This window comes from Pituophis catenifer, unplaced genomic scaffold (genome assembly GCF_029215685.1).
Source record: "Pituophis catenifer annectens isolate HBS135680 unplaced genomic scaffold, rPitCat1.0.hap2 SCAF_3, whole genome shotgun sequence".
Classification (NCBI taxonomy): domain Eukaryota; kingdom Metazoa; phylum Chordata; class Lepidosauria; order Squamata; family Colubridae; genus Pituophis; species Pituophis catenifer.
The window spans coordinates 44,243,838-44,257,419 of record NW_027256883.1 but is presented as its reverse complement, the minus strand read 5'-3'; the positions used below and the strand labels follow the sequence as shown (position 1 = coordinate 44,257,419).

At 35.4% G+C, this 13,582-nt stretch overlaps 1 protein-coding gene across 1 annotated transcript in view; it reads right to left on the bottom strand.

The window, feature by feature from the left end:
- The window catches only part of PRKDC (protein kinase, DNA-activated, catalytic subunit), a 93,937-nt gene that overhangs the window by 18,824 nt on the left and 61,531 nt on the right, over window positions 1-13,582 (bottom strand). Inside the window, exons 59-72 of the mRNA XM_070940987.1 lie at window positions 13,402-13,564; window positions 12,865-13,074; window positions 10,487-10,599; window positions 9,023-9,154; window positions 7,517-7,696; window positions 7,049-7,260; window positions 5,571-5,709; window positions 4,173-4,361; window positions 3,517-3,741; window positions 2,732-2,840; window positions 2,132-2,243; window positions 1,552-1,732; window positions 956-1,130; window positions 629-819 (exon numbers count right to left, since the gene is read on the bottom strand). Of these exons, the coding sequence (XP_070797088.1) occupies window positions 629-819; window positions 956-1,130; window positions 1,552-1,732; window positions 2,132-2,243; window positions 2,732-2,840; window positions 3,517-3,741; window positions 4,173-4,361; window positions 5,571-5,709; window positions 7,049-7,260; window positions 7,517-7,696; window positions 9,023-9,154; window positions 10,487-10,599; window positions 12,865-13,074; window positions 13,402-13,564 (2,331 nt within the window). The remainder of the gene's footprint in view (window positions 1-628; window positions 820-955; window positions 1,131-1,551; window positions 1,733-2,131; window positions 2,244-2,731; window positions 2,841-3,516; window positions 3,742-4,172; window positions 4,362-5,570; window positions 5,710-7,048; window positions 7,261-7,516; window positions 7,697-9,022; window positions 9,155-10,486; window positions 10,600-12,864; window positions 13,075-13,401; window positions 13,565-13,582) is intronic.

The following is a 13,582-nucleotide window of genomic DNA, read 5'->3' as shown; positions in this document are numbered from 1 at the left end:
GGGGGGGGGGGGCATGATCCATTCCCATCTGCTAAGCAGTGTCAGCTGGCAAAGCTCAGGTGGACAGCTTTTTGCATTGTGATGCCTGCCCTTTGGCCTCATCCCTGTTGGCATTCCATAAGGCTTTGAAGACTTCGCTCTGTGCTGAAACCTGGTGACCTAATCTATGACAGAGCCCATTTTTTGGTTGTGCTGAGTAACTGATTGTTGCTTTTGAAATTTTTTTTTTTTTGGAGGGGGGGCGCTGCTGTGTTTCTTATGGTTTTTTGTGTGTGTGTGTGTGTGTGCATATTTTTATTATTTTTTTTATTGTTAGGTGCTCAGAGCCATATATTTGAAATGGGCAACTGTATAAATCTTCTAAATAAATAAACACATAAATAAATGTAAAAGGAATCACTGAGAACAAAAGGAGTTAAAAACAGACAAATTCAACGTGCTTCTTCATTCAGAGAGTTTGGTTCTGCTTCAAATATTTTCAGAGTCTGTGAAAATAATAACATCTGCTGAATTTGCTGCAGTGTTTTGCTTTTATATGATACATTTTTGACCAGGTTAAAAAAAATTCTCAAATTCTACCTTCATTTTTCTAATTAGGCATTCATATTTTAAGAAATGGGCATCTTACTTTTTCAACATTATCGGGTCTTTCTTCTGAAAGCATCAAGACTTTTCTAGCCTTTTCTTCTTCAATTTGGTCAAGGCAAGTTGGATTCTTGGAAAGAGCATTGGCCATTATATGAAAAGTGGTTCCCAAGAGGAGGTTTTGGTTACGGAAAGTAACAGCATTATTGCTCATGCTGCTCAGTTTAATCTCATCTGTTGACAAAAAAATTATAAAATTAATATGCTGGTATAATATTCCATGCCTAGAAAATACAACCAAGAATCTTTTCCTAAGGTAAACATCATGATGTTCTTATGTAGTGATGGAAAACCTACACAAAGCACTTACCCAGTAGAGAGACAGTTTTGAGTACTGTAATAATTTGTTCAGCACTACTTTGACTCCGGCTGCGACTATGGCTAAAACAACAATAGCTGTGGTTCCATTTTACTTGCCAATCTTCACAGGTCTTAGAATCTCCATGCAAATCCTTCAGAAGCTTTAAAGCTACTGAGAAACTGTTCTACTTTGCAATCCAACAGGAGAAAAGAATGAAGAGATTACCGTAAGAATATGGAAGAAGGGAGAATCTCTTAAATTCAACATATGAAAATTAATAGTAATAATAAGCATTACAGGAATTCCACAGTGCTAGTAAGGTTTTTTTTGTGTGTGTGATTGTGTGTTTTATTTAAATATTGTTAGTTCAAAAGATCAAATAAGCCAATTATTTTGCTCGTTTGGTACCTCTGAATGTATCTCAATTCAATAAACTGTGGCTAAAATAATCTTGGCATAATGGTAGGCATGCATAGTCCTGCCGTTCTAAAGAATATTTTAAAGGAATTATGACTAAATCTCTCAAAGTTGGCACAATATATTTTGATGAAAGGCTATATTATTCAGTTATATTTTACCTCATTTTGTCCTCATAAAGTAAATACCTGTTTTGTAGCACTTTCTATTATCTTCAATTTCATAGCAAACTTGCAGTTTTTAATCACTGTATGTATATCTTCATTCTTGTCCATTTCCATGCTGCAAGTAGCATCTCCATCTAACTCCATGCTATCATCTAGATGGGTACTAGAAAATTTCTCCTGAATTTTGTCAAGAAAAAAGCATCTGCACAAAAATCAAGAAAAAACTGAGAACCCATCCAACCATCTAAAAATATATTTTTGTTTTGCCTCATAAAATGAGAGCTGGGCATAACAATGAAATACTAAAATAATGATTTTATTAAAGCTCTAATAACCTTCCCCAGCCAGTTTCAGCAGTAAAAGTCAGCAGTTGAGAGCAGGAATCAATCCACAGGTTTGTTTCAATCTGAATATATATTTGAAACTCATAATAAAAAATAGTTTAAAACTTACAAGAGTAAAAGTGGCCCTATTTTTCTCCCAAGGTCTCAAGTGACCAAAAGAGTGCTCTCGGAAAAGAGATTTTACTGGGGATATTCTTGGGTGTACAATAAATGTATGTAAACACCAATAACTGAATCAGATTGTTTTTTTTTTTTACCTATTTGTAATTATATCATCCCAAACGTTTATAGGATCCATTTTGGTGTCAGGGTATCTGTTTGTCCAAATATTGAGAAATCTCTTAAGAGAAGTCAGAGAAGTTAAATTACCTAAAAAGCAATTATTGAAAAAAAAAAATTAAATATTTAAAACTGTTAGCAAGTGAAGAATCACATTTTAAACTAAATAAATCATTATAGTTAGTAACAGATTTCAAGCTCTGTAGGCATGTGATTGTATTCATCAGGCCAAACCGTAAAAAATAATTTACAAACCACGGTGGCACATTACACTGAAGCCAAATGAAACACTTTATATGAACCTAATACATTTCTAATACAATCAATACTTCTTGTATATTAAAAACCTTTTTTTATGACGTATAATATACAGAAATAATTTCAATCAAATTTTCACATGCCCTTATGTATTTGAACCAACTAATCCAAACAATAAAACAAACAATAATGTCATAAAACCCCCAAACTCAAAACGCAATTCACCAGTGATAGCCAAGACTATGTTAGCTATTATTTTACTAAAACAATATACTCACTATATAACAAGAGCACTGCATTGGGGGAAGGGGGGAACTTACTTGGTTTACTCATAAAATTGATGAAGTCTTGTATTTCAGTTAAAGCCTGAACTGACTGCAGTTTGATCATACGGCTGTGGTACAATAGTGAATCAATATTGGAGTAGTTCTGTGGAGGAAAAAACATTTCATTTTGAATTTCTATCTAATAATCAGTGGATTTTCTTGGGTTTCCCAGATATAAACATCTTATCCTAACAATAAAAGTTCTATGAACCCATTTATTCCATTATTAATACTACTGGATATGGTGGATTCATACACAGAATCTCTGAACGACATAATACTCCTGATTAGTTAATACAAATAGCATGATATTTAACAGATTAACAGAGTTGGAAGGGTCCTTGTAGGTCATTTAGTCCAACTCCGTCCAAGCAGGAGACCCTACACCATTTCTGATAAATAGCAATCCAATCTCTTCTTGAAAGCCTCCAGTGATGAAGTTCCCACAACTTCCGAAGGCAAGCTGTTCCATTGGTTGATTGTTCTGTCAGAAAATTTCTAGGTTGAATTTCTCCTTGGTCATTTTCCATCCATTATGCCTTGTCTGGCCTTCAGCTGCCTTGGAAAATAGCTTGATACCTTCCTCTCTGTGGCAGCCCCTCAAATATTGAAACACTGCTATCATGTCTCCCCTGTTCCTTCTCTTCACTAGACTAGCCATGCCAAGCTCCTGTAACCATTCTTCATGTTTTAGTCTCCAGTCCCCTAATCATCCTAGTTGCTCTTCTCTGCACTTTCTCTGCACATGTGTGATATTATATTCATTCATTTTGACTTACCTGCATGAACACTTGCATGGCATTTTTGACATAATATCTGGCTCTGTCAAAATCATCCTGTAAAATGTAGAGAAGACTCAACTCTTGGCTATAATACATTTCTATTAGAGCTTTCTTCTCTTCTGCTTTCATAGCCTCATCAATAAATGTCAATAAAGACTGGTCACTGCCACCGTGGAAGAGAAGTTTCAACTTGCTGCGAATTACATAGGGTAAATAGGCCTCCTAAAATAGTAAGAAAATTGAAATGTTTTTGAGTAATAAAAAATACATTAGCATTGTATATTAAATTGTAAACTCTACAAAATTATATATTTTTAAATACAATCAGATTCTCCGACATAAGTTTAATATTGAAACTGAGAATTCTCCTGCCCCCCAAAGGGTAAACCACAGTATTGTACATATTTTAATGTATTATGCAAAGCAATTCCTAGAGGAAAGGTCAATGGCTCAATTAAACCTTTTCTCTTAGACCATGGGTGTGAAACTCGGTGCGTCACGTTGCCATCATGTGACATTTTCCCTATTCGCGGAGCTGGGGTGGATGTGGCCTGAGAGTGACACATCCGGCCCAAGGGCTGCCAGTTTGACACCCCTACCTTAGACTCATAAATATAATATGAGAACATCTCTATAAATTTTTTTCTGAAAACCTGGTAGAATGAATTGCTCCATATTTTATTTAGGTCTGCTGGTTGCCCATTATCAATGTTCATAGTCGAGCAATATTCCAGAGATTTCCATTCTGTCAAATGGTTGTAGCATTCAAGAGATGCAATTTCCCAGAAATCCTTTTCTGCTTCCGTTGGCTCATCATCAGGCCAATCTTGCATAGAGAGTGCCTACCGAAGCAAAGAAAGTTGCAGTTTAGCAGTTAATCCAGGGAGAGGCAATGTGTTTTAGTGATTAACCTAGAGCAAAGCAGGCAGGCCTGGAAACCCTTAGATGAAATCCCCAGAGTTTAAAAAGTTGCTTCAAAATTGTAATTTTCAATGTAAAAATTAATAAATAAAGGACCTGTTTTAATGCAAATGGAATGAATTAATTTTCGTTTTCATTTTCCTGGACCATCAATTAAAGAACTACAGCCTGCATTCATCAGTTAAAGGCTGCTGGAAAAAAATGTGTCTGTGATTTATACAAATATATTTATGAAATTCTGAGTTATTCTTTCCCCATGAAACTGAAGTACGTCTATGAAATAAATGCCATGAGTTAGGGACATAGCAGGTCTATATAGATCAGTATTACATTCACTGAATTACAGAATACACTGCAATAAAACATTTAAGATATATTAAAATATATAACCCAATGGTTAGGAATGGTGGAACAGTATCAACATATGCTATGGTACTAAAAATAGCTTCTATTGACCTAAATTTTAAAATACAGGATGGAAAGTATATATACAAATATTTGTTTCCAAGTTTTTATGCTAGTACAAAAATCTGGCTATGTCTAATATCATATCAATCATTGGAACAATTCTTTCAATAATAGTGTCGCATGGTGCTAATCAGACTCAAACAGCAGCCTAACTACATTTTGCCAGCCTACATTGCAATATTTAAGACACGAAGTTACCAATAATTGAATCACTATTGTTAATTTATCATGATTAGGACTTACGATAGTGATATTTGAGCAGAAAAGGGGAAAGAACATTAATCACTGAACGTATCTGCCTTTACTGAATTCTTGTTGTGGATTATTGTTTTAATATAGGAGCTTCATTAGATACCTCTGGATTTGTTTTTGGCTTGAATTATTTTAGTTAATAATTACTTTTGATTCAACCTCATCTCAAAGGTTATTTTTCCATCGACCCACCTTTTTAAGCATATTAAAGACTACAAAACTGCATTTAAGAATCTTTATAAAATTCAAATATGTTTATGCACAATTCAGGTTCCTTGTTTTTCCTCAGGCACCAGTTATGCTGATGATACTTTGATTTTGAAAGGCTGTGTTTTTATTCTTAAGTGACATTCAATCTTTATTTCCCGTTTATATGTCCTTGAAAATGTACTTTATAAACATAATTGTACCTTATCATACAGCTTAGCTGCCTCAGCATAATCACTTTTTGCTTCAGCTAACAAAGCATTGTGGGTAATTTCCTTTGTTCCAATCTTTCCACTAAAAATACCCCGGAGAACATCATAATCTCCAACAGATCGATAAAGCCTACACACATTTGGGGGGAAAAAAACTTTAAATTACTAAAATGATTCATTCCTTAAATCAATGAGATTAAGGTAATTTTCCAAAGACACAGATAATGACAAATTTCATAGCTCAGGATACAAAGCTTTCTGTATTCATACTGCTTGTATTATACATACTACCATCATCATCAGTTTGTCACCTTAGCTAGCAAATCCTTTTTGGTTTGAGAAAAGAAAAGTTTGATGATTACCAGGATAGTTAGTAAGGGGAAAGTTAGTAAGGGGAAAGTTTTGAACTAAATTGCAAATATATGCAAATCAGTGCCTGACTTCAAGTTATGACCTCCACCCAATCACAAACTTCATAGTAGCCAGTTTATTACAAATACAATCAAGTCCAACATGCTTTTTCAATTTTCTTCTATTTCATAAACCATTATCGTTTCTTAAATGCATGGATTGTGTGATTCTCTCTCAATCAATTCCAATTCAAGCAGCCAGTAAGCTTATTTGGATCCGCCCCTCATTCAAGATATTTAAACTATTTATCTTTTCATTTAATCTCAGTTTTAGTCAAGACCAAAACTTGCCACTACCACCACCATTATTAACTACCCGAAAGCTAGGTACCTTGGGCAGAATCTGTTTTAATAATTTGCAACTAAACTAGGTTCTCCAACCTGAATAAGTGTGTTGCTTGGTATGTCCAAATAAAGTTTCATTCTAAGGACCACTGAATCCTTTGAACCAAATCACAAGTTGGATACAGCAATGGTTGAACTATTTTTATTTTATTTATTTATTTACTTTGTCAAACATGTATAAGATAACAGATATAAGATTAAACATGATTATGAAACTAACTGTCTTTACCTATTGTATCTGGTGCCCATGAATTTCTGACCTTGAGTTCAATGAGTAGAGGATAAATAGTAAATTAAACGTGGTGTCAAATAGCATTCTAAAGCTTTTAGTCACATCTTTGATGCAGATTCTCCATATCTTTAATTTTTTCTTTGTAGTAGTTAGTAAAAGGCTTAGCATTTTGACTGTATTTCAAAGTCTGTTTTTGCAGAAAGGCTTCTAATACAGTGCTGTTTCTTACTCAGTACTGGATAACTCAAGGTATGCTTTAAATATGGCTAACTGTATAGAGAGTCTTTATCATTTAATTAAAATCAAAGAGACAGATATCGTAAGTTCAAAAGTAAAAGGCAGGCCAAAATTCTGACAATACACAACCAAAGTTATTGCCATTATATTAATTTCAATATTAACTTTTGCCAAATTCTAACACGTATGTTCCACTTAAGGGGAAAATCTACAAACATTTTCTTTCTCAAGGAAAGAAACCTTACCTAGCAAGTTCAATCCACCCGGTCACATCAGGTGAAAGTTCTGACTTTCCACGCATTCTTTTGGAGGGAGGCTCTTGCTCCACAGGAGAAAGGTCAACCAAAGCTTGTTCAAGAAGAAGGATGCCCATCGGTTGCTGTAAACTTGCTAAACAACTAGTACTTACACTGTAATACTTGAGGTCTAGCAACTCTTTGTGCAGATAAGTCATCTCCTATTATTAACAAATAAACAATTAATGAAATTAATTGCATTCTGAGAATGGAGTAATATTGAGTTACAGTCACCATTTTTAGATTACTGAAGTTTTGAGAGAGAGAGAGGGGGGGAGAGAGAGAGATAGAAAGAATATTGGGCAGGCTCTATTGCTGATAGAATTTTTAGCTGTCTTCATTCATACTACCCATAAGTATATATATAAAAAAAAGAACTAAGAAATGAATTCACAAATATAATATTGAATGTCATACCAGGATGCAAGCTATGAATGGTGGGAAATACAACACACTTGTGGTTAAAAAGTTATTGAAGTCATGTAACAGTTGCTTGATGATATTATTTCTTTCAACCAGAGGCTTGGATTTTTTCATTTGTTCCAGAATTCCACTAAACAAGCTGCTGAAGAGTTGTTTAGCCAGTGTGGGATCTTTCTGTAAATTGCAGACATATAAATGATATGATTGCTTACAACATTCTGCAAAAGTATTGTCACAGTGTAAACAATATGCTCACTAGAGTACTGTTTCAAACTGGATGAATTTTCATATTATAATCTAAGTTACACCTTTTAAAATTTTGTAGGTAATATTATACAATAAGTAATAGGTTTTATGGAATCACAATAAACAATTTGTGAGTTCTTGTAAAAGGTATGTTTTAAAAGGTGACAAATACTGAAACAAATTGCAATGAAACTTGTGAAACACAGTTGAATAAGAACGCATTACAAGTTACACAAAACATATTTGTTTCTGCACTCTGAACTGGATTGCCTGTGAAGTCTATGAAACCCTGAAAGTAAAAGAACCAAATGAATTAAGTGATCTAAATAAATATGAATTTGCTGTTTTTTATGTTCATAGGCCAATCTCCATGGGTGAAAATATGATTCCCACGGAACTGCTTAACGGAGCATCATTTTCTATACATTTCTTACTACTTCTCCGTGAAAGACCTGAGGTTTAATCATCTTCAGAATCCATGAATCCTATGATGATGATGATTTAAGTTAGGACATCAGTTAGGACAGTTAGGACTTCAGGCCTTTCCACAGAGAAATGGAAGGCCTGCCATAAACAATTCTGTAGCTATTCTTGTCTTTGTGGCCATTGTATTCTTTGGGGCAAAAGGGATATGTAAAACATAAATTGTTTTTGTCAAGATCAGATAAACCAACATAAAAATCAGTGTTTGGGTAAGCTGCTCACTTGACAAAACTGTCACATAGCAGGAACTCTGAAGGCCGGGTTTTTGAAGTTGGCAAGACTTGAACTGTAAAGGTTCCTCATGCTTAAACAAGCATTAAATTATTTGAACAGTCCAGCCTCTGAAGCATGTAAGAAGAACAACACACTCCTGGTTATGTTAAGTAACATTGAGCACTTTAAAAGGCCTCATATGTACCGTATTTTAAATTTGAAATGCCCCATTTTCAGGTTTGCTTCAGGGTCATTTGATATATGGTGAGAAAACAACCATTTATTTTTCTAGGTGCAATAAGCTAAAAAAACAAACAAACCCTGGAATCAAACTCTTCATATTAAATGATACACTAAGACAAAACAATTATAAAAATAATTTAAATAAAATAAATATTGCCTAACACGTAAATTGGATTGACTCAATGCAATAATAGAAAAATACAGGTTCTTAAAACAAAAATATCCAATTTAAACTTTTAGCATACTGTTCTTAAATTGTATTTACTAAAATTGTTTAGCTCAGAGTTATTAAAAATCCTTGATAAAATAGCCTACCTGTGCCACAACCTGCAGGGGAGTAATTAGACTGCTATATTCAATCTGGATGTCAGGGAGATCTCCTTGTCTGTATTTCCTGTACAAAGTGATCTGAGCATCATGCTTTATCTTCAGCTGGGTTTTTATTTCCTGCAACAATTTATCATTTTGTCACAAGTAGCAAAAAATTTGCACCTCACATAAGATCAGCCCTTCAAATTCCTAACTCTCTCTCTAATGCCGCCCTCTGACTAAAGGGGAGCTTCAGGAAAGTGAAGGCTAGAGTAAGGGTGACTATACTCAGCTATTGACTCCATCTTTTTCCTGCCCCTTGGCTTTGCCCCATTAACCATTACCTGTGTTATAAACTAAATTTAGTGAGCATCTAGCTTGCTATTTTACATGCTGATCTTTTATTCTTTCTTACAACCAATCTAATGCTTCTTTTAGATGCCTGTTTTTTATATATACTTTGTTTCTATTTTTTAGCTTTTCATATTTTTTTAAGAGTATTTTTACTCTATGCTTTTTTTAATGACTGTACCCCCTCACCTAATGCTGGTCTATAACCATTATAAAGATGTGGTCTGATTTGCTTTGCCCCTCACAGAGTAACTTTAATCATTCACATTTGCATTAGTTTGGTTTTATTACTAAATAATAAATAAATTTTTCCCTCTTAATGAAAATGTTTATTTCCAGATCAGAAAGAGGAATCTAGAAACTCATAAATCTCCAGTGTCATCTTCTAACTTTATAAAGGGAAGAGTTACTGCACACCCTTTAAACCAAGCCAGGGATTTGCTCATTCAACTAACATTATCCAAGCAAAATACATAAAGGATAGATTGGCTTTCTATTCATACATGCATTTTATGCCTTGTGTTTTTTTCAGTTGTCATTTAGATATTTTGGCTCAAACTTTAAATTTGATTCAGGAAAAGATAGCTAAATTAATGCATCAGATGTGCTTGCTCTTCATGAAATACTCTAGAATAGTGTTTTTCAAACTTGACAACTTTAAGATGTGTGGACTTCGACTCTCAGAATTCCCCAAGCAGTATATTGGCTAGGGCTGTGATGCGAACCTGTGACACACAGTGCCCTGATGGCACACGAACTGTTGCCCCAATTCAGCTCTGCTGCACATGCGCACGCACTTCCCGCCGGCCAGCTGGTCTTCATGTCTCTGCCACGCATGCACATGGGGAGGGGCACATGCACGGGGAGGGGGGAGGCAGCTGTATTGCATTTTGGGGGTTTGGGCACGCACATGCTTTGGGCACTCAGTCCGGAAAAGATTAGCCATCACTGGGCTAGGGAGTTCTGGGAATTGAAGTCCACATAACTTAAACCATACTTAAGCACAATTGTGTTATAATTAAAACTTATAACACCCTTTTATAATCTACTATCAATCCATCAACAGGAAATCCATGTACCGGTCAGGCATATTTGGAAAACTATACATGGGAAACTAACCTTTTCTTGTTTCTGTTCAGCAACACCCTTTCTTGCATAGATCAAACTAAGCTTTTCTTGATCTTTTAAGAAGCGTCTCCGTAGTCTCAGAATTTCTGTGTGTTCATCTGTATCTAATGCATGTAGAAATAAATTCCTTTAAACCTACACAGTAAAACGATTTAAGAAATTACGTATTCAATCTTGTTAGCCAAATCCTGGAATTGAAAATTTCTCAATTTGTACGACTTAAGATTTATAAATACAGCAGGGACAGAATTGGGACACCTTTAAGAACCATCTTATTGTCATGCTTTAAGTCAATTTTTTGGTGATTCCTTTTAACAAAGAACATATTTTGATAAATTCTGAATTGCTTAAATTATCATTCCCTGCCTACTGTTACAGTCTCATGCAATAGTTCCTGCAGGGCTATAACTATTGTCACTTATCCACTGGTTTCAGTTGAGTTCTTGAAGGTGTTCATATAAGCAAGCGAACTACTTAGTAACAGTATGCAGATTTCATAAACATTCCTGTTTGGAAGCATACTCCTCTCTCCCATTTCTAATGAGGCTGCTACGGGAGAGAAGAAGACAGGTAAGAGAATGATAAAATGGCTGAAAATATTTGTTCTGTAAACTTTTTAACAAGATATCTTGCTAAAAAAAAATCTACAATGGATGCACCTGTTTCCACATTTAAAGTTAAAACTTGTTTATTTTTCAGCAATTTTTATATAATTTTAGAAACTCATTCAGATTTCCAAAGAAGAAATCTGTTTTAAGCTACATATTTATATGTATATGTTTAATACTGAACAGAGAAAGTAAAAGCAGGATGAAATTTCCCCCATGGATTTATTATATCTCTGAAAGAAGTTTGGTCATTGGAAGCAAACAACTGTAGATACCAACAAACTGCCAGCAACTTCATGGCATAAATAATTGGATTCAGGGCATAGATCTTTATGAAGACATGTTTACTAAAATCTCTTCAAACCATTTAAGCATGTGTTATACTGAATATTGTTTCACTAGTATCCCTCATATCTGTAGGAACTCGATGTGTTTTTTTGTGCATTCTACAAAGTATAATTTAAAGTGCTGATGTTTGGGAAAAGAGCATGCAAATTCATGCAAAATTATGACATGTATTGTTGATTTACAAAGAACAGATAAGAGACATAGTAATGTTAATAAAAATACAAACCCCAATACCATGTTTCCCCGAAAATAAGACCCTGTCTTATATTTTTTTAAACCCTGAAATAAGTGCTTGGCCTTATTTTTGGGAAGATCTATTATTTTATTGGTTCGATTTATTTATTGGTTCGATTTATATGCTGCCCTTCTCCGGAGACGCGGGGCGGCTTACAATGCGTTAAGCAATAGCCTTCATACTTTTGTATATACCTGCTTAGTAGGGCTTTTGCCCCCCCCAAGTGGTGTTCTTTTTTATACAAAGTCAGCTTATTGCCCCCACAATCCGGGTCCTCATTTTACCTACCTCAGAAGGATGGAAGGCTGACTCAACCTTGAGCCTGGTGAGATTTGAACTCGCAGTAATTGCAGGCAGCTGGCAGCTAAATGCTACTTTAAGAGCACTTTAGTCCGCTGCGCCACCAAGGCTCTTGGGGTGCATGAAGCAAGGTGGGGCTCCTCTTGCCGTCTTACCTGATTTCCAGCTCTGCCTCCCTAACCCTAACCAGAGGAAATAGCGGGGACCCGCTGTGCATGTGTTAAAATATTTTAGGGGAGGGTTTATTTTCAGGGGAGGGCTTATTTTTTTGGGAAGTCTTATTTTTAGGGAAACACTGTATTAGAATTTGAATATTTAGTATTTGTGGTGGCCTGTATTCTCCTGTATGGAAAATTAGTGCAGGGAAAGCGCCTCAGAGGGAGACCACAGCTGCGATATAAGGATATCTGCAAGAGGGACCTATAGGCCCTGGGAATGGACATTAACAATTGGGAAACCTTGACCTTCGATCGTTCAACTTGGAGGCTAAAGACGCAGCATGGCCTTCTCCAATTTGAAGAGACACTTGTTCGGCAGGCTGAGGCAAAGAGGCAGTCCCGGAACCAGCGAAATCTGGGGGCTGGACAGGGGACAGAATGTATCTGCCCTCAGTGTGGAAGGGATTGCCACTCTCGAATTGGCCTTTTTAGTCACACTAGATGCTGTTTTAGGACCTCTTTCCAGAGCACGATACCATAGTCTCTTGAGACTGAAGGATGCTAATGATGGTGGCCTAGAAGATGTTTATTCCCAGTATAAACTTAAAACAAATTATGCTACTACTATCCAAATAAATTCTGGTTTTGCAATAGGGGGGTGACCTGATTTGAGAACCATATTGAAAGAGCAAAAAGAACTAGAGTAACAGCAACAAATACCTTTAGTTTTACTGTCTACTTCATCTCCTGGCAAACCCAGTCGTTTTTTCCCAAAATCAGGACTTAATGGTTTGAATGCAGTTTTGTAAGATCTGTCTGTATGCTTGTTGATGAGCAACATGGAAACTGATGCAGAAGAGGAAGGAACCGTAGAGTCTGCAAAGGTGTCAACACTATTTCCTACTAGCCAGTTGAAAGAGCTTCTTCCACCTATAAAAAGAGTATAAGAACACAGTTTAAAGTATGAAAAAGCAAGTTGCCTCTTTCCAGCAAATACTTTTCCTTTACATTGATCTATTGCATACTAAAGAATGACAACAGAGTATCAGTTTTTGATAGAAAAACTGAAATGCAAGAGTAATATATGAAATGCAAAGACGTATATGAAAAATATATATATATTCAGAAACATATTAAAAACATTATTCTGCATGGAATGATTCTTTAAAGTGGCAAAACATAATCATATGTCCTTTATGGTTCAACAATTTCATTATGATATGCTAATGCTTTACAATAAAGGAGTAAGATAATTACTGATATTCTGGGTGGGCGTAAATTCAAATTGTTGTTGAGTAGCTCTTAGCTGGCCACCCAAATATCCTTCCTGTGTAATGGCACTTTGGGAAGCCTGAGTCTCCACAAACATCGGGGTAAGAATAGTGCTTCGATACCGCCAATTGGAATCAATTACAAAATCCTGGAGAACAAATATATG